The 21,686-nt window shown below is 41.1% G+C and overlaps 2 protein-coding genes across 6 annotated transcripts; one reads left to right on the top strand and one right to left on the bottom strand.

The window, feature by feature from the left end:
- Positions 1 to 257: 257 nt before the first annotated feature.
- On the bottom strand, positions 258 to 3,725 carry LOC116223858. 5 transcript variants are annotated; one of them, XR_006152856.1, is made up of 5 exons: positions 2,717 to 3,725; positions 2,358 to 2,474; positions 1,970 to 2,127; positions 1,153 to 1,692; positions 258 to 692 (listed from the first exon to the last, which is right to left on the bottom strand). XR_006152856.1 is itself a non-coding variant. In XM_042709963.1 (4 exons), the coding sequence occupies exons 1-4, from the start codon at positions 3,195 to 3,197 to the stop codon at positions 1,683 to 1,685; spliced, it is 744 nt and encodes a 247-aa protein (XP_042565897.1). In that variant the 5' UTR covers positions 3,198 to 3,725; the 3' UTR covers positions 1,098 to 1,682. The 5 variants fall into 5 exon arrangements, 3 of the variants coding, with proteins under 3 accessions (XP_042565898.1, XP_042565899.1, XP_042565897.1); XR_006152855.1 differs by having other exon boundaries at positions 258 to 689; XM_042709963.1 differs by lacking the exon at positions 258 to 692 and having other exon boundaries at positions 1,098 to 1,692; positions 1,992 to 2,127.
- A 6,588-nt stretch (positions 3,726 to 10,313) lies between these two features.
- LOC105897027 (G-protein coupled receptor family C group 6 member A-like) lies at positions 10,314 to 19,574 on the top strand. The gene is made up of 8 exons (XM_042709970.1): positions 10,314 to 11,130; positions 11,501 to 11,792; positions 11,889 to 12,203; positions 15,382 to 15,522; positions 15,734 to 16,042; positions 16,249 to 16,542; positions 17,623 to 17,764; positions 18,022 to 19,574. Exons 1-8 carry the CDS (start codon positions 10,943 to 10,945, stop codon positions 19,191 to 19,193), a joined length of 2,853 nt encoding a protein of 950 aa, XP_042565904.1. The 5' UTR covers positions 10,314 to 10,942; the 3' UTR covers positions 19,194 to 19,574.
- The last annotated feature ends 2,112 nt before the right edge of the window (positions 19,575 to 21,686 follow it).

Below are 21,686 nucleotides of genomic sequence, written 5' to 3'. Positions count from 1 at the left end.
GGCGGGCCGCCCATCTCTGTTCATGACTACCCAATTTAGCAGAGTTGAGGTGCACAAGCGGGTTATTGTCTGTGTATACTACAAAGGGTGCCGGCGTTAGGTACTCTGCAAACTTTTCTGTGATGGCCCACTTCAATGCGAGGAATTCTAATTTAAAAGAACTGTAGTTACTGTCATTTCGTTCAGTTGGATGCAGGCTCCGGCTAGCAAAAGCGATGACTCGCTCCTTACCCCCCTGCACCTGGGTGAGCACTGCCCCCAGGCCTCTGTTGCTGGCATCTGTATAGAGTACAAAAGGCAGTGTGAAATCAGCAAATGCTAAAATGGGGGAAGTGGTTAAGGCCTCCTTTAGGGTAGCAAAAGCTACATCACATGTGTGGTTCCAGCCAGTGAGGGCATGAGAAGGCCTCTTTTTACTACTCTGTGTTGGACCTAGCCCTGTTAGCAGTTCATGTAAGGGGCTGGCAATCTTGGCAAAGTCTTTAACAAAGCGGCGGTAGTAGCCCGCTAAGCCTAGAAATGAGCGCAGTTCTTTTACCGTCATGGGGGTCGGCCAGCCCTGCACACACTTCACCTTGTCAGGATCTGGAGACACCCCTTTGTTTGACACCCGATGGCCCAAGTACTGGACTTCCTGTCGCAGCAGGCAACACTTGCTAGGTTTCAATTTGAGTCCATGGCTAGTTAGTCTGCTGAAGATAACATCCAAGTGGGTTAGATGTGTGTCAAAGTCAGGGGAAAACACAATAATGTCATCTAGATAAATCAGCAGAGACTCTTGGTTTTGATCTCCTAGACAGGTTTGCATAAGCCTCTGAAATGTAGACGGAGCATTACAGAGACCAAACGCCATCCTATCAAATTCATATAGTCCCATTGGAGTAGTAAATGCTGTCTTCTCCCTATCTTTTGGAGCCATCTGGACTTGCCAGTATCCTGAGTGCAAGTCTAGAGTACTGAAAAACTTAGCATTGGTCAGGCTGGCAAGGGATTCTTCGATGCGAGGGAGGGGATACGCATCTTTGTGTGTCAATAGATTTAACTTGCGGTAATCCACACAAAATCTCAGAGTCCCATCTTTCTTCCTAACCAACACAATGGGAGATGCCCATGGGCTGGTACTTGGTCTGACAATCTTTGAATCAATCATACCTTGAATGAGGGTTTTCACTTCCTGGTACAGGTGGCGAGGCACATGACTGTGGCGTCCTCTCACAGGTGCGGCGTCTCCTGTCGGGATCACATGCTGTATGGTGCTCGTCTTCCCATAGTCCTCGTCATGACAAGAGAACACAGCCTGATGCTTGTGTAACAGTAATTTCAGTCTTTGGGCTGGGGAGATATCAATGTTGTTAACATCCACTAGGGCGGGCCGGTCCTTTAGGTCTTGTTTTACTTGCGTTAAGCTAACCTGTACCACCTGTTCCCCCACTCTGGACATACTCACATCCGTGTCTTGTACAATGTCTACTGGTTCCACTACAAATGCCTTAGCCAGCTTCTGGTGGCGTCGTAGGTAGACCGGGGTGCTGCTTATGTTTCTCACTCTGATGGGTAACCTTCCCTGCTTGACCGTTGATACTGCTCGAGCGGTGAGCACATCAGACTCCCCAAAGGGCTCCACTAGGCACTGGTAATCCCGTTTCTGAATGCCAGCCTTGGTACGGCCCCACACCAGGACTTCACTGTGTCCTGGAATTTCCAGAGGGTAACGGTTAATAGTGCGAACATACCCTGTAAACCCATCGCTGGCTGCAAATCTGGCCTCCTTTGCACATACTCTCATGGCGTTGCGCCACGACTGCTGTTGAAAGCGTTCACTGGACAAAGAGGGCACAGTCAGATTGTCTTTGGTCAGTGTATCCCAGCAATGCTTAATTATGTTGGTTCCCACTAGACCATTTGTATTAGCCAAGCAATGATCTTTAACCACTACAACACCACAGCCAGGGAAGAGCACATCACCCACCTTCACGTCCAACAGTACATACCCCAGGTACGGAATCGCAAGGCCGTTTGCTGCTTGTAGTGCCAACCATGCTGAAGGGTCTTCAAGTAGTGCCCCCTGCTGGCCAAAATGTTCCTGGAAAAAACTCTCCCTCATCAATGTTACTTGTGATCCCGTGTCTAAGAGACAGTGGATAGGCACCCCATTAAATTGCAGTGCAACCACAGGGACCCCTCCGACTAATTTGTCCACTGAATCTTTATTTGGGCCGTTGTTGTTCCCACTACCCACTGTCTGGCCCGCCACAGTGGTGCTAACTAGTTTAAAGGAGCCGGTCCAGACGGATTGGATACTCTACAGTAACGGGCAGTATGTCCTGATTGTGCACAGTTGTTGCATATTGGCCTACCTTGCTCGTCATACTGATTGGCTGCTGGACGCCATGGGGCCCTGCGGTCAGGTGTATGATGATTCCGTCCCTGCGTCGATGTTTGTTGCGCCCTTCTTGGCGAGGCCTGTTGGAGCTCTGTTCGAATTTCACTTATCAAGCATTGAGACAGTTCTTTAAATTTACTTGCTATCTGATCATTCATTTCCTCTTTTAATTGTCTTTTCATTTGTTCTAGGTCGCTGTTAAGTGAGGAAGAATGCCGAAACACTGTACTTGATCCTGTTTTGCCCCATATGCGCGTTCACGTACTAACATTTCCGTTTTTACTTGTTCGAATGTTACGTCATCATTTAGGAGGACTTTACTTCTAAACTCACCCCGCATGGCTGGATCTCTTAGGCCATCGATGAGAACATCACGGAGCAGGACATCCTCGTCTCTTAGTCCTCGAGCATCTCTCCTTTTCAGCCTGGCAAAGTGTTCTTGAATCCGGAGAGCAAAGCTATCAATGTCTTCTTGAGGCTCTTGGGTGATATTAAAAAACTGGGCGCGCAGGACCGAGGCAGAGGCTTGATCTCCGTATAGCTCTTCTAATTTTTTAAATATCAATTCAGCTGTCTTTCTTCTCTCTTGGGGTAGAATTAGAATTTGTGTTTTTGCAGTCCCTTCCAAGCAGCTAAGTGTAAAGTCAGCTCTGAATTCGACCGGAATCTTTTGGAGATTAAATAGTGTGTTTAACTGTCTCTTCCATTCTCCAAGACTACAGTCTGAATCTTTGCCTCGAAACTTGGATATAATCATGCTTCCCGTGTATATTGGCATCATTCTGGGGCTTGTTGAACTACCTGGCTCAGTCATAATTTCTCTTGCACGACTCTGTTTCTTTACATCCTGCCGACTACGCCAGTTGTAACACACCCTAAAAGGGAGGTTGAGGCTCAGACGCAAAGCTCAGAATACGTGCAAGAGAAATCAGAACACCGTTCTTAATAATAAAAGAGATTTATTTAGCGACTCCAGGGAATTGATAATAAATATAAAACATTAAAATGCGCTTCCTAGAAGTAGTGCCAGCACTCAAAGTTCAAATGTCTGTCTGGGGTGTCCAGGTAGGTTCGTATGGTTTCAGCACCGTGCGCGTCAGTCTCGTTCTCCCGGGACACGGCCAAGCCAGACGCTCTTCTGGTTCTCTGATTCTCAATCACACACACGACACCGCTTGGACAGGGTCAATGGCCGGCAGTCCGCAAGCAACTCTCCTCTGGTCCAACCTTAATACATGGACACAGTGTCAGACAATACTGTATTACAATTAAATGAAACCCAGAGAAAGTATAGAGCCCACACCAAAGAATATCGCGATCACCAACCTTAATACATGGACACAGTGTCAGACAATACTGTCATTAGCTTGTGGACACGGGTATAAATAGGAACATTGTGATGGGAAACACCTAAGGAGGGGAGTGGCATAATGCTAGGCACCTGTGCTTAATTAGTGATCATGCTACACACGTGCGGTAGAAAAGGTTCGTGCTCAGTGCTCAATTAAAGTGTGCCAATCACCACTACACTCATGTGAAACACTACACATCACTCAGAACACACCGTGAATCACTGCAAACAACCCTCAGGCCCAAAACACCATGTTACACACCCATTAAGGAAGCCAAACACGGCAACTTGTCAACAAGTGAGGAATACTGGTAAAAATCCAAGTGTTGTATTGTCAACTTTAGCGAATGGATTGTATGTAATCTTGCTAGTTAGCTAACTATAAAATAGGGTGATATTTGAATTGAATGAAACCCAAAAGGACTGTATTACTGGTTGTGAAATAGGTGACAATCGCCACAGGTCTGTCCGGTTAGAACAAGAACGGATGCCAATGTTCCAATGATGATTGATTTATTTCCACACACACACTCAAGACTTGAATTGAATGATAATGAACTGTGAATATGATTATCCGTGTAAAGGACTCATATCCACACTTGACTCCTTGAATGACCGTGATTGAATCGTGGTTTCTATGAATGATATGAATAACAAATATATACAAATATTAGCAATCAAATACAATAAAGATGAATATAGTATACATGATGAATATTACGGCTATGCTGTAAATACGGATCTGTCCCTTTAAATACCGTGCCGTGTAACAACGAACATTCCATATTTCCGTAACAAAAGTAACTGGTTGAACTGGCCTCGGGGTGAAATGTGAATGCTACAGATGATGATGATAAATGTAAATAACAGATACTATTTACAATGAAATGAACGGACTAAAGAGCTAAATGATACATATAACAACACTTACATTCTTGAACGACGCACGGCAAGAATGATCGCGAATGTCTCTGAATTGAACTGATGAACTCCCGATGGCTGATGCTCCTCTCCAACTCCAACTGCTTACTTGACCCACAACTGGCCAGTGGTGGCCCAAGCTTATATAGGCCAGAGGGGGGGATGAGAGGGCATGTTCAGACCTGCTTTGGAAACCCAGCATGGGGTGACCATCTGGCCAGTGAATTTCCACTGTGCACGAGCCCCACGGACTCCTGGGATCAACTGATAGGCTGACCTCTGCCTGGACCCCAGGTCCCGTGAGTGGCCTGCACAGCGGGGGTGCACAGCTGGAGGCAACTGGTGAGACAGCCCTTTTTAACACTAACGCTAGCTAGCCAGTGACTTGTGACGTTCCTTGTTATTGCCATTCAGTCGAAACATCAGTTCAAGTTCAGCTGTACCGCAATTTGCGTCATTTTGCGTCATAAAAATTTGAGTAATCAAATTTGGACAGCTTTAGTTTTGGTGGAGCGTGCTAATGACTGTATGTATGTTGGTTGTCTTGGTTATTGAGCCTCCACATTCACGGTAGGCCTATAGGCCATCTACAAGTGGCTGCCTGCCTGACGATGTGTGTGTGTGTGCGTGCGTGCGTGTGTATGTGTGTATGTGTACTTCCTAGTGAAGCCCAGGGGGGTATTCGTCGTAGCTCGCTAAGCGGTTTAGGCTTAATTTTCAGGCTAAGATAAAAAACGCCCCTCTTTTTGGTTCGTGGAAGCAACTTTTGATAAATCACCATAGTTACATATCGATTAGGACTAACCTGCTCCAGGGCAGGCTAACTTAAGTGTAGCTGGATAAGCTTTCCACACCCCCGGAAAAAGGAGGGATCCCATTGACCAAGGACTGATATTAGAGTTAGATTAGCGGAGGGAGAGAGTTCTTTGCGATCGCCAAGATCCAATATTCTTGTATGAGCGCTACCGATTCAGCCGACAAGGAATCATTAATTTACAAGACCTTCTCGAGTCATTTATTGCAAACACCACAGTCGAACATTGACTGTCTTGCGCTTTTTTGCGAGTGGTACATTTTTGTAGTGTCGGTGATGCGGAGAACAAAGCACTCATAATTATATGAGTGTTATTACTACACCATAGCATATCATTATTGTAGAAAATGATTAAGGTGGACTCATGATAAGAATAGAGAGAAATACAGACAATTTATTTTCACTGCTTCAATTTATTGCATTTGTTATTAATACATTTAGTCATTTAACAGACACTTTCATTCAAAGCGACTTCCAAGGAAATGTAAAACTACATCAAGAAAGGAGTAGAGGGGCTTTGAACTAGCAACCTTGCAGATTCAAACCGGTAGAGGAAACCTCTGTACCAGTTGACACTTGCCATCAGGTATTCATACATAGATATCACCCTATAAACATCCCAACACACCTTGCTCTCACAGCGGTGGTGGTGTTGAATTTTGCCATGATTATGGTCTTGTATTCATCATAGGCGTTCATGTTCATCTCCTACTCGCCAGGTCATGGTTTTGGTGATCGACCTTTCCTGCCTTTTGAAGTAGGACGTGCACGCGCAAATGCCATGATAACTTTAGCCTGGTTGAAATTAACCACATGATTTGGATGCGGATCAGCCGTTAACGAACCGATATTTGCTGTTCTCAATCAGCTCGCTAATCTTAACGGGCTAAAAGGCCAATTGATTAACTTAGCTTCAACCCTACGACGAACGGGCCCTAGCTGAGACAGTGTGGGACCGGCACGCCTGCCAGCCATACGTAGGAGGAGAGTGGACTGCTTAAGCCAATGAATTGGACTCTTTTACTCGTTGCACCTTTTCTACATATTTATTAGCTAATGTATTAAATAAAGATTATTGTATTTTCTCTACTTCTGCATCCGTGTCTGTATGTTGGGAAGGGGTGCTTCACAGCCAAAGGATATTGATAAGCTAACTGTGAATAATACAGTGTACCGGATAAAGATAAGAAGAACTAAAACTGAACCTGTGACATTTATATGACTGATCTCCCGGTTTTAACCCTGCCTGGAAAGACGAGTAAACTGAACTTTCGCTATACACTGTCTCTCATTGTCGTGCTTTTTTTTTTATCCTCACCATTTTTATGTGGAGGTAAGTCGTAAAACTGAAGACTGATTGCATTTTCACTCACTGAAAAGAGATATCATGTTATAACCAACGTTAAATGTATATATATTGCCTTATGATAAACATATGAAAATTATTATTACCATGTAACTGAAATTGTATCACTCAAGAGAAACTAAAGTTTTGAAGAAATATTTTGTCCAAATTTATCAACAGAAAAGAATGGAGAAGCTGCGAAGAATGGTTGAAACCTGGCCATTCACATTCACAGCGATCATAGGGTCTCATGGTCATAACTGCCCTTCACAGGCTCATCACCCCGGCTGTATCCAACTGCAGAAATACACCACCAGCAATACACCTTCTTGTTGAACGATTAGCTCATTGTCATCCCTCTAAATGAAATGCATATGGTCACATGAAAAGATCAACAGTCAAGTCAATATTCACCATACATCACCTTATGAGCAAACTGTAAACCAACTAGGCTGTTCTACAACCAATAGTTTAAATGCTGGCTCTTTCCATTTTTAATCCCATTTCAATATTTTATGTATCCTTGAGGGTATGTATGCCACATGGCTAATATGTTCTACCCTGATACATGTATGAATTTGTCTGCTTGCCTCTAATTCTCTCATCTACTCCTCCCTAAAAGCTCAGTCAGGTAGGCCATGGCCAGGCATACAAAAAGACTCAATACAGAGGTGGTTTGGCCAGGGCCATTTCTGTTGTCTCTGCAAACATTAGAGGAAATAGCCTGTCAATTATGCTAGGAACCAAATATTGCCCCTGTTTCTGGCGGCACTTCTTAGCCGTCGGACTTACAAGCCACAATCAGGACATGAGGACCATAGACATATATATGTCTATGATGAGGACACTACAACAAACCTCCGACAAGTCGGTCAATCATTTCAAGCCACATACTAATATTCTGTGAGACTTAGTTTGTGCATTTACTCAGTTCAAGAATGTTTGAACGCATGATTAAATTGTCATAGCCTCCTTTGTTTAATGTCCTTTCGATCGGACTTGCGTGTGAATAAGTAGCCTATACCAACCTGTCCGTGCGTGTTTTTCTTTATGTGCGTGTGCGTTTGTATGCAAGTCCATATGTGATTGTGTGTGCTACCGTTCGTAGGTGTGGGGCAGAAGAGTGTGTTCAAAGGATCATTTATGTGCGCTCGCTCCACGACTGTCAACTCATTAAAACAGTAGTGTGGGGGAATAGAGTGGTACGGCAATAGTCTCAAGAGAACGCTGTAACCCTGAATATAGAATTCTGATTACAGTATGGACTTGAACAGTAACCGTTTGTTGGCAAGATCTATACATGATAAAGAAAACATAGATAAGGCCTCAACAACAGCAACAAAAAGAAAGAAATAATGAAATGTAAACATAAACAAAACGACATTCCAGCAGTTCATCAGGCTGCAAACATTATTAAATTAAGAACAATCATATTTATTGTGTACATTTTAGGGATTCTGATACTGGGCGTTTCCTCAGAGAAGAGTGTAAAACATAACCAACATTTGCCACAGTTTCAGTAGTTTATCTTTATTACAATGTCTGTTAACTGACAAACAACAGGGGGCAGCACTAACAGACTAGCTGTGTATTTGTTGGATGGCTCTCCGTTTGTGCGTGTGTTGTATGGAAGAAAAGAAAACTGAAGAGTGATTACTGTATACTCTTCCATGTGCAATTATTGTCATTATCATATCATTCCTGTCTGGCCTCCCTATAGAGCAAAGGGCACTGATGAATCCTCTCCTGGGCACATGAGTCATACTGCCACCATCTGTCCAAGTCAAACCACACAGTATCTGTTTGTCTCGTGCAGGTTTGTGTCCTGCCCCATCATGAGCTCCAGTCCCTCCCGGTCAGAGCCTGGCGCCTGATGTGACGCGCTCAGTGCAGCCACACCATCAGCATGACCATCTCTCTACCTTATGGCACACTGACTCTCTTGATGCCTTTAGGAAATGGTGTCTCTTACACTGGAGATAGTCTTTTCAGATTAGCATGGAGATCTGAGTGGGCATTGAGACTGCATATACCATATCAGAGAAAGGACCTCAGATGACTGGTTATGTAATGAATACATACAGCATGTTAAGGGGGCATTCAGACGTGTGATCACTGCTCCCATCTCACACAGCAGAGTAAAAGGGGAGGGACGTTTAGAATACATGACTTCCAGAGTAATCAAGGACAAGGTCTTAATACTTTAACAACCCCAAATCCTTTAACGATATATACAAGAAAATAATATGAAAACACTACAAAGTTCACAGATATATCAACAGCGTTGTGAGAGCTGGTTTAGATCATCTGGAAAAGGTGCATTCATTCAAAATCAATAGATAATACTTGACTATGGGGAGCTGTTTAGGTCGAGTAACCCCCTTTACTATTTCAAGAGTCTGTGTCAGTAAAAGTGGTCGTGTTAGTTTTTTTAGTATTACCTTATATTCATTTTCATATTTGTAATAGTATTAGTGTAATTATTAGGGCTGTCAAAGCTAACGCATTAATCTATGAGATTATTGTGGCCGAGATTAATGCGATAAAATATTTAAACGCAGTTAACGCAACTTTGTTTACTTCCGGTGTGCGTTGACCCCTGACACTAAACCACCGCGTGCCTGCGGTCAGTTAGATAGGAGAGACCGAGACGGTAGTTGAAGATGGAGAGAGCTGAGGGATTGTTGGGTGGAAAGTTTCGGTTTAAGAGGCAAAATGACGGAACAATCGACAAAACTAAAGTTGTATGTAGCATTTGTCAAGCTGAATTTAGCTATCACAGAAGCAGCTCGTCTTTAAGTTATCACCTTAATGCCAAGCACCCGACAGAAAGCAGTCCCAGGTTAGATGGTCGCCAACCCACACTCCACGACTAAAATAACTAGACCAGTCTGTGAAAAGGTTACCAGCGCTTTAGCAGTTTGGGTTGCCGGTGACTGTCGGCCCAGCAACATAGTTGAGGAGGGTGGGCTGACTGAGGTGATTCGAATTGCTTCAGGGGACAATTCTTACGATTTACCGTCGAGGCCTCGAGGGGCACCATTGTGTCTCGCATACATTCCTTGTATGACGGAAGAGAGCACGAAAAAATACAATTAAACAACAGTGTCTAAAATACACACTGTCTGAAGTGATTTTTTTTTTTTATCTATTGACAGCCCTAGTAATTATATATTTTGAATATCTTTCTCAATATTTGTTGACTCTACCCTTTGCCTTTAACCACAACATGAAATCTTCAAAGGGATTCTAAAGAATTGAAATAATCCCTCATATAAAGGCATACATTCCACACAGATGCTCATCGTTAAACTACAGATATTTTGCCAAAAACAAGAGTTCTACCCAGGCACGGACTGGCCGTTTGAAAGTTCTGGAATTTTCACAGTGGGCTGGTTTTACGAGAACTGGCGGTTTCTTTCTTCCCCTTTTCCTTGCCCAACCCCTTATACTGTATATCATATAGCATTCACAAATATCCAATAGGTTGTCTTAGCAGTGACACAGCTGGTGCAACCTGTAATAGCAGTGAGGGCTGTTGCCATAACAACTGCAAAGTATCGAGCCTCGAGCAGTTTGTGTGGTAAGTCTGAGTGAAATGTTCTAGTTCTTGATTTTGAACACAATACACATTTGTACTGTACTGTATGACAATGTGTCCACGATAAAATACCAATGGATCACAATCATGTGTGAATGTCTTTGTAAATTTGAGTGTTTGAGTTCACAAATGTTCATTTACATGTCTGGTTATCTATCTTTAAGCATCTTTATCTGATATAAATCTAACACACCTTTGACTAAACTTGCTTTGAAAAGTGAATTTCCCACTTGTAGTCATGTACTTTCCAATAACAGTAAACATGTCCTTCTAGTTTTCTACCAGCCCATTTAGCTATAAGCTCTTCGTGCCATTAGAAACTCATTGTGGAATGTGATTTTTCTTCATTCTGGCGTGCTTTCCCATAAATCGAGTTGTAGCTCTACTTCGTCCTTCCCACTGAGTGATGCTATCTAATACCTGCAGTCATTCTCGTAAACAAGAGTTCTCCTCTCATCTATAAAACAGAGCCACACTCGGAGGAATGTCAATTTCACGCTCTCTCATGCAACGCAACACAGCGCAACATGTGGCTCCGTCTCCTCAGCTTGGTGCTATGGGCAGCGCTTGTCCAGGTCTCCCAGACGAATGTGAAGATCTCTCCGCGTAACGCCTTTATGGATGGGGATGTTATCATAGGGATCCTCAGCTCTGTTCACTCCACAGTCGATAACCTCCAGGGCCGTGTTCGACCAGAGGAGTTCACCTGCAGCAAGTGAGTAGAGCCATGGAGGCTCACCTCAAAGGCACATTCAGAGAATCCATTTATTTTCAGTGTGTGCATTTCAACCTCAGTGTGCAAGCACACACACACACACACACACACAAACATTTATGGATCTGAAATATTCAGTTTCTCTTTACACATTTCTCTCTGTCTCTTACTCTCTTTCAGTTCCTGTGAAATTATAGCAAATACACATATGTATCTCATGCATATGTATATCTATATATGTGTTCCTTTCTATACATTTTGGCACTGACAGTGTATATTAAAATGTGGTTCTTGTGGTAGCGCAGCATTATCACTGTTACAATAATAACATTATTATTACAATAATGACATTTCTTCCGTCACCTACCAGTTTTGACCAGATTTCCTTCGTCCGAATGCTGGCTGCCATCTACACTATTGACACCATAAACGAAGCTAATTTTCTTCCTGGTGTTCGGCTGGGATATGCCGTTTATGACCCATGTGCTGACGCCACCAAAGCTCTCCACTCTGTGGAACAGATGCTGTCAACCAACGGCTCTTTGCCTGTCATGGATGATTACTCTGAGTTCCGACCACAAGTTAAGGTTATCTTAGGGGCACGATACTCTCTGTTGACCATCCCTGTGGCCAAACTTCTCAGCGTCTATCTCTTCCCTCAAGTGAGAAAAAGACTAATTTAGTTAACTACTTGTTCTGTGTTTGTGTTTGTGCACAAATCCTAAGTTTGTTTTGGCTTCTTTGTCAATGTCCTTCAGATAAGCACCACATCCTCCGCGGTTGTTCTGAGCGATAAGCTGAAGTTCCCGGGGTTTTTCCGAGTGATCCCCAGTGATGTGTACCAGACAGAGGCCTTGGTGCAGCTCATAAGACACTTTAAATGGAACTGGGTTGGTCTGGTCTCTATGGATGATGACTACGGTAGGGGAGTCCACCAAAGTTTCCTGAAGGATGCAGAGGAGGCTGGGGTGTGTGTGGCCTATGAGGAGGTCGTTCCACACTATCTGGGCCACGCGGAGAGTAAGAAACGAATCAAGGAGGTGGCCAGGAAGATACAGCTCTCTGATGCACAGGTAGGGAGAGGCAGTGCTTGTGTTGAGTAAGACAAAGTTCTGTTAAGAAATGCTTAAGTGTGTCCACCTACAATGATGGCTGAGTGCCTTTCGATGCTCGGACTTTCAATATTCCTCACAACACATCAAATGCGGTTTTTGGCCACGCAAATCAGAAAACAACTTAGTTCGGAAAAATCATGTCACACTACGCCAAGCCTTCTTGTGTGCTATAGCCAAGATACAAAAAGGATCAATCAGGATATCCTCTGAGTTCACCTCTCCGTACTCTCTTCCTAAGTTGAAAGAGAAGGACAACTCACCTTCTTCATGCAGTCGACAGGTTTTTCTGTGCCAGAGATCCCCACCTTTCTTAGGTAGTGGATGTTCCGCGCCACAGGTTGCTGATCTGACAGGTGTACTAAGGCAAGGCGTGTCGCGGGCGCGGGGGGAACTCACTCCATAAAACTGACGCAGAAGCGAGTTCTTAATATTGAGTTAGCACCTCAAAGATTTAATGTCAAACAGGTCAAAAAGATACAAGCAAATGCAAACTACGTAACTCTTCTCCAAACACCAAAGCAAGTTTTCGCCCCTCAGGACTCCCTAGCCTCTCTAGAGTCCTCACCACCAAAGTAGTCTCCCCTGAGGGGGTAGACCACCGAAGTGGCTGTCTACCAAAATCTCAATCTCAGTCCAGCAAAGTCAGAGAAGGGAAGAGGAGAGAGCGAGCCACTTGCGTGATCGCTTCTTATGTCCTCCTGCTTCCTGCAAGCAACAGTTATACCCATACTTGGTCATCTGTTTCCTAGTTAGTTGCTTAACCCATATTTGGTAGCATACATTTCTTACCTATGTCATGTCATCTTCTAACAATCATGTGTCAGCCTCCGCCTGACTTGTTCGCTATTTTTACTTTGCACATTTCCTCATTGACACTCAGGGCCCCAACGTACACTTCCTCTTTTTCTCTGCCTGCTCTTTCGTCTTGCAACACAGTTCAGCACATCTTCTTACAGACACGTACACTTAAACAGTTCAGCACACTTAAACACATACATTGTTCTACAGCATGTAAGCACATTCCGCACAGTATATAAGTATATCATCACACAGCATGTATGCATATTTCACTCTTCAAACAGTTATCTGCAAGCATATATGGATATGGGTTTGTCAAACCTGACTCAAGCAAGCATACATTGGTTATACACTGTTAGCCCCAATTTCTTATCAAGTCTACTGTACTTAAACAATTTAATTACAATGCACTTCAAAAATGTAAGTTTTATGACATTACTACTAAATGTTAAGTATATTCTACTAAGTCTGATGACATTACTACAAGTTTCTAAGTATATTCTACCAATTTGCAGATATAGTCGAATGTGTGAATAACTTTAAGTCAAATGGCTTTAAATTACTGAGTTTTTTTACACTTAAAGAATTTAAGTTTTATGACATTACTACTAAATGTTAAGTATATTCTACTAAGTGTGATGACATTACTACAAAATTCTAAGTACTTTGTAGATATAGTCGAATGAGTAAACCTAAGTGTTAACTTAAGTTAAGTGGCTTTCAATTACTGAGTTTTATTCACTTAAAGAATTAAAGTTTTATGATATTACTACCAAATGTTAAGTATATTCTACTAAGTGTGATGACATTACTAAAAAATTCTAAGTATATTCTACTACTTTGTAGATAAAGTCGAATGAGTGAATAACCTAAGTGTTAACTTAAGTTAAGTGGCTTTCAATTACTGAGTTTTAGTCATGACCAGAGTGCATTATGGGAATGTGAATGCTCTTGACAGCTGAAAAGTAAATTAAGTCTGTAATTAATTTGGCAAAAAAACAAACTACAAATCAGCTGTGGTTAACCTAACGTGGTCACAACTTGAATGCGGAGCATGTTTAATTGAATCGCTCCTCTTGTTGTTTTACAATGTTTTGGAAGTGCAAGTACTGTCCTCATAGCTGTGAAAAGAGAGCACAGCTATTTAAACATTATAGACTAAAACATGGAAGTTAAGCGAGAACAGAGCCTTTTCCATGTTTATATCAGGAATGTCTGTGTATGTTCAGGTTATGCTTAATTTGGGGAAATGCAAGCTGCCACCAAAAATTCAGACGCTGAAAAATCAGCTTACAGCTTGCGAGTAGGTGCTAACTGGTTGCAATAATAAAAAAAAACGTTTATTTTTTACGTTTAAGTTTTTGTATTTTTGGTTTTCTAAAAAGTGTTGAAATAAAAGTGAAATCAAAAACTTGTCATTTTGAACTTGTAATTAAGTGCATTGAACTTACACACTTAAGTGTAGTACTTATGCAAAGCGATTGTTATTGCAAAATATTTTAAGTGAAATCAACTTCGGAATTAAGTGCATTGAACTTAATGCTTTAAGTTGAATCACTATGCAAAGCAGTTGATATTGCAATATATTTTAAGCTAAATGTACTCAAGTTTTCATTATACATTACTTGATGTTTTTTACGGCAACCACTTTCCTCAAATTTTTTAAGTAAACTCAACTTATCTGGGCTTAGTGTATTGCAATAGATTTGAAGTTAAATCGACTTGGAATTTTTATGTTCATTGAACTTAATGCTTTAAGTATAGTCACTATGCAAAGCAGTTGATATTGCAATATGTTTTAAGTTAAATGTACTCAAGTTTTCATTATACATTACTTGATGTTTTTAAGGCAACCACTTTCCTCAAATTTTTTAAGTAAACTCAACTTATTGGGGCTTACAGTGTATGATTATAAGACATGCTTCAAGCAATTTCAGAAAAGCACACATTTGTTATATGATTATCAGTATGATTTAAGCCTAACATGCATATGGGTCAATGGTGTCGCTGGCGGTTCAGTCTTTCTGCAATTTATTCCACAGTTCATAGCCATGACTTGAAGTCTTAGTAGTGATGTTTCCTGTGGAAGAGTTGGGTCTGACACACTTCCGTAACTGTGAAAGAGATTTAGTAGCCCAGTGCACTTTTTTAAATTCTAGAATCAATTAGCCGTCAGTTTACTTTATATTCTAACAATGATCTCTTTAATTTTACATTTTTCAGCCCTGATACAATGTTTGCTCTCAAACATCATTTATAAAATGCTTATAACCATTTAGTAAATCACTGAAATGCCTTGAGCGTGAAGCAAACAGGTGAAAACTGAAATGTACTGTAGGTGGTGATGGTGATCCTCCGACCAGAGCTGGTGGAGATGCTGTTTGAGGAGATGATCCGCTCCAATACCACTCGAGTTTGGATCGCCAGTGATGTTTGGTCCAGGTCTACAGATGTGGCAAAAATGAAGGACATCAACAAGGTGGGTGGTGTGTCTACAGTATACATTGCTCTGATGGACACTTTACTGACAAACATGAACTCAACTCTTACTCTATCTCGTCACAAGTATTTGAGCAAATATTTATGGATATACAGCTCTCAGATAATATTGAGACAATTGTATTGATTTGATTCTATACAAATAAAATTGAATTGAATTGAATTCATTTATTTGTACATTATTATTAAAGGTTGGAGACATTCTTGGGTTCAGTTTCATCTCAGGAAAAATCACTGGGTTTGAGCAATACTTACAGAACCTACCAATTGGGCCAGGTGTGAGAAATGATTTCATCGTAGAGTACAAGCAGAAAGACTGCCCTGCTGATTCCCCAGAGGTTTGCAGTAAGCCCAACGCTGACTATCTGGTGAAGAACACAGACCTCCCAGTGGTCTATGGAGAGTGGGTGGCTATTTGGAGCATAGCTCATGCTCTGCAAGAACTACTTGGATGCAATGAAACATTCTGTCCAGGAGATACTCATTTCCCTCCATTTGAGGTAATTTTCAGAGGTTAGATCCTGTCACATTTATAGACTTTGATGTGTCACACAATGTTCTCTTCGGTAGAGTATTATTATCTATATTATTTAAATACACACCATATAGTGGTGAGATGTGCCATGAGATACCAAACTACTTATATTGTATCATGCTGTTTATGTGCGCATATATGTTTCTCAATTGACTTGTTCCTTTTTTTCAGCTTCTTGACAAGCTCCACAAGGTGAATTGTACCCTTGATGGTAAGAGACACTTCTTCAATAAAGATGGTGACTTTGAAGACGGCTATGACGTCATCATGTGGGTGCCAGACGGTGAGCACAGACGTGCTGAAGTGAAAGGGAGCTTCACCATACAGCCAAGAGAAGTGGTGGTCAATAGTCATGACATCATATGGACTTCAACCCCCAACAACACTGTATGTACAAACACAATTCAACCAAGGAGGCAGTCTCTTGTGCATTTACCTTTTCACTGCAGTTATACTATACCAATAGTGTACATATTATACTATACATTATTACACTATACCAATAGTGTACATATTATACTATACATTATTACACTATACCAATAGTGTACATATTATACTATACATTATTACACCATACCAATAGTGTACATATTATATTATACATTATTACTAGTGCTGTCAGTTTAACGCGTTATTAACGGCGTTAACGCAAACCCATTTTAACGCCGTTAATTTTTTAATCGCGAGATTAACGCGATTTTTTTTTTTTTTTTTTTTTTTAGATTAACATTCTTTTTGGCCTCGCAAACTGTGTAGTAGGCTAACGTTACGGTTTGAGTGAATGGTGAGCGCGATACGCGAAATGGATGATAAAAAGCTTCTGAATGGAAAGTTTACTTTTAAAGGTTGTGTTGTGCAAAAGAAGCGAGCTTCACTGTTGTCTGAAAATGTCAACAGGCAGCGGGCTGAAAGCAAAGAAGTAGTAGGCTTACCTTTTATTGGTAACCTAACTGTTACAGTTCATTGTTTCTGAAATAAGAGGCCTGACTGCTATGTTCCCAGCAAACTTGGAAAAAAGAAAATATTAAGCCATGGTTTAACTGCACTATAGGCCTTGTTTACCTGAAATGTGCACTTTATAATTTTATTTTGTACCGCCCTGTTTGGCAATGTTGGTTTTCAATAAAAATAAAACATTTGCATAAAGCAAGCCAATCCACTTTTCCATGTTGATAAGGGCATTAAAATAAAATGATGGAAAAAATACATAAACGAAGGGACATTTAGAATAGATAAAAAAATGCGATTAATCGCGATTCATTTTGAGTTAACTATGACATAAATGCGATTAATCGCGATTAAATATTTTAATCGTTTGACAGCACTAATTATTACACTATACCAATAGTGTACATATTATACTATACATTATTACACTATACCAATAGTGTACATTTCATACTATACATTATTACACTATACCAATAGTGTACATTTCATACTATACATTATTACACTATACCAATAGTGTACATATGCACTATACAGTCATACTATGCTAATGGTGTACATACATACTATACAGTCACACTATGCTAATAGTGTGCTTCACTTCCAATCCAACAGATACCTGTATCACGGTGCTCACCATCATGTAATCCTGGCTCTTCAAAAAAGGTGTCTAATGTTTCCTGCTGCTACAGCTGCACCCCCTGTGATGAAGGGTCCTACTCAGACAGATATGGTAGGTTTTGAATTAAAACAAGACACTCATTGACAATAACTTGTTCATTATTTTTGTGTAACAAACAGATATGAAGTTTATACTTGACGAGGTAGGCAAAAAGCAATCGTTTAAAATTAGGAAATGTAGCTGTATACAGCACATGCATTGGCACATGCTTTTAAAATAGCTGTCCCATGGTCTGAACTATCTGATCTCTATGTACTTAAATCCCTTTGAATCTTGTCTCAAGCTCTGGATAAATGTTTTCTTTCCAGATGAAGATGACTGCCATCCGTGCCCTAATGACACTTGGTCTCTGAAGGGATGGACTAGATGTGAACCACGCACTGTAAAGTATCTGCAGTGGTCTGGCCCATATCCCATTGCTCTCCTAGTGGGAGTGGGCGTTGGGCTCCTGCTTCTCATAATAGTTTTTGTGTGTTTCATTGTCTACCGGAACACCGTACTAATCAAGTCCGCCAATCTTCTCATGTCTTGCTTCATGATGGTTGGTTTGGCGGTGAGTTTTGGAAGTGTGGTTCTATTCATGGATGAACCCAGCATCCACCTCTGCCGAGCCCAGCAGACCATGTATGCCTTGGGCTTCACCCTCTGTGTCTCCTGCATCTTGGTCAAAGCTTTCCGCACGTTCCTGGCATTCATGGCTTTTGATCCTGTGAGACACCATCGTCTGAACAAGCTCTACAAGCCCCTGATTATTATGGTCCTGGCGACCTCTGTTCAAGGGCTGGTCTGTGTGTTCTGGCTGATCTATGACACCCCTAATGTGGATCAGACTCCCCCATCCAACCAGAGCATGATCCATGTGCTGCAGTGCAGCGAGGGCTCCAGCGTGGGTTTTGGGGTGATGCATGGCTACATCGCTCTGTTAGCACTCATCTGCTTCCTGCTGGCCTTCAAAGGAAGGAAGGTGCCGCACGACTTCAGCGAGACCGGCATCATCATCTTCAGCATGCTTATCCACTTGTTTGTGTGGCTCTGCTTCATCCCCATCTACATCACCAAAAATGAGTCACGCCCCATCGTACAGGCCTCCGCCATCTTAGTCTCCAACTACGGCATCATATTCTGTCACTTCTTACCCAAGTGCTACCGAGCCATTTGGGGCAAAAACACGACAGAGCGAATCAGGGCTCGTCTACGCCAGTTTTCTGAGTCTAAAAAACGCGCCTCCGTAGACTCCGGCCTTAGCTCCCAAGACTTAGAGATGGACCCCGGGTCACGCCGCTCCGTAAGCTTCGCCCTTCCCCCATTCACTTCATCAGAGTCCTTGACAGATTCGGGGTTTCTGCCTACCAGTAGGCATCTTTCCCTGACCTCTGCTTCTCCCCAGTCAACCAGTCCATCAGCAGAAGACCCTTCGTTCAACCTGAGTCATGCTGATTCTGTCTTTGTTATAACAGCACCTGAGGTCACACTGCTCTAGAGAGACCAGACATGGCAATAAGACAGAGACGGAGAAGCCGGAGAAGGTGTGTTTTATGTCCATAATGTTTATGTAATGTTATATGTGTTGTTATTCTGATGATATTCATCAGCAATTTCATAATGATAATCATCAGTTTATTAGAGCAAAACACTGTTCCATTGTTCTCTCATTGTCTCATATCCTATCGTATACTATGTGGTTGTTCTGACCTTTGGAATTATATTATATGTAGTAACTTTTTTACTTTAGAAAATACATTTACTCTAAGATACTTTTAAGTACATATTTGGGTGTAAATTACATGTAATATGGATTTTGCTTTTAACCAGGTATTATAAAAATAATATGTACATTTATAATAAACTTAACTGATTAATACTCTGTATTTGAGTTATTTTATCCTTTAATGCTGGACTCAACACCTTGAAAGAGAAAGGAATTAAGTGAGGGTGGTGATATTGTTTCCAACAGATTATCTCAAACCTATGTGGCTGGCATTGTTTCAGCATCTCAGAATAGAAGGTTAAGTTTGTCCTTGAACAAATCCATTCATCCCTGATCACACTTACCTGGAAGCCCAATGAACTACTGATCCTGTGGGGCCCAACAATATTACAAAATAACACAATTTCTAGTAAATTCCCATCTCTCTCAAGTTCCTCTTGTTTCCGTATGGGGCAAATAAAAAATGGAGGGAGTATTTTTTGTAAAGAATCTTTTTGGGCAAGATAAATAGTTTTTCCCAACATTGATGTGAACTGTACACTACTTTTTCTGTTTTTGTATGTGTTCATTGACAAGTCCTGGCCTTATAAGTTGGTGATATACATGAAAACAGAATTAAGGAGCACTGAAAAAAAAACAGGACCAAGAAATGGCTGAACATCTCAATTTGATCAAAACCCCTCACTGTACTTTGAACACAACCATAAAGACAAAGACGAAAATTCAAGATTATATGATTAAATAAAGAAATATATTGTATATATATATATATATATATATATATATATATATATATATAACCTTAATCAAATTATGTAAAAAAATTAATGACTTAAATACATTTTATGAATTGAATAAGAAATTCGATGTTGATTTCACACATTTCATTCATGTGCAACTGATGTCCCAGATACAATGAAATAAATCCAAAGAGTTTTTTATTTCTGTGTACAAACAAAGAATCAAGGTGCGCAGAAAAAACAGGAGCAAGAAATGGCTGAACTTCTCAATTTTATCAAAACCCCTCAATGCACTTTGAACACAGCCATAAAGACAAAGACGCTACTAATAAATCTATGTATATTTCAATAGAAGAAAAACACTGACAGATTGATAATCAATATGTGCTACTTCAGATAGTAAACACACACATGCATAAGGGCTGTTTATCTATAGTGATCATGTTTGTTTCACCCAAAAAGAGAAAGCATTTCAAACTGGTGAAGCATGCAAGACTAATTAGATCTGTCGATCAGAAGGAACGACAGAACCATGATTCTTTGGGAATTTCCATGTGTTAAAGCCACTGTTGCCAGTACGTGTGAGTGTTTGACCTTGTTGTCACTTGGCATGGTAAATAAGATTAAGGAAGTTGTTACGGTAAGTGTGTGTGTGAGAGTGGTGGTTTGTGTGTGTGTGTGTGTGTGTGTGTGTGTGTGTGTGTGTGTGTGTGTGTGTGTGTGTGAGAGAGAGAGAGAGAGTTTATGTGCATGTGTACGTGCACATGCGTGTGTGGGTGGTTCTTTAGATGTTTGTTTCGAGGTATGTGGGTGTTTGCGTGGGAAAAATGTCACCAATCAACCCCAACTCATTCCGTCACTTTCCTGTCAGCCATATTTGGTAGTTGGCAGTATGTATGGCATTGTGTGAATGAAGTATTTCAGAACTTTATTTCGTTAGATCTTCAGCCTCAAAATAAATAAATAATGTTTTGTTTGAGTTCAGCAATGCAGTTTCCCCCATAATTTTATAGAAATTCAAGAAATCAAAATAAAAATGCAACATAATTTTACCCAATCATATTTATATTTTAAATAATTGAACATATAATCATGAAAGGCACATTTGTGTTTCATCTTGGAATGTAAGTCCCACATACAATAAGCCATTGAGACAACTGGGTTTACACTCAACTCTGGGTTCACACTCAGGAGTGCTAAAATGTCAGTCGGGTTCTGAAAGGGATACCTCTCCCAGTCATGGAAAAGATGTAGGCTAAGTATAAGAGCAATTATTCATATGTGTGAGAGTGGTATGTCAGGGATAGCAGTACCGCATTAATGAAACATCAAAATTAAAACTTGATTAAATCTTGCAATTACTTCTAAGACAACTCTTTCTCTCTCCACCCCCACATTATGGCTAAACTCTGATCAGACCACAGAGATGAGGCTTAAGAAAAAAGAAAAAGCAATCTGACAGGCTACCTGATTACCTTGATGGGCTTAAGGTCTTACGTATGGGCCTTATTCTATTAACGTGGCC

Source organism: Clupea harengus, chromosome 15 (assembly GCF_900700415.2).
Source record: "Clupea harengus chromosome 15, Ch_v2.0.2, whole genome shotgun sequence".
Taxonomy (NCBI): domain Eukaryota; kingdom Metazoa; phylum Chordata; class Actinopteri; order Clupeiformes; family Clupeidae; genus Clupea; species Clupea harengus.
Note: the sequence above shows the minus strand (reverse complement) of the source record. Positions and strands in the feature narration are given on the sequence as shown.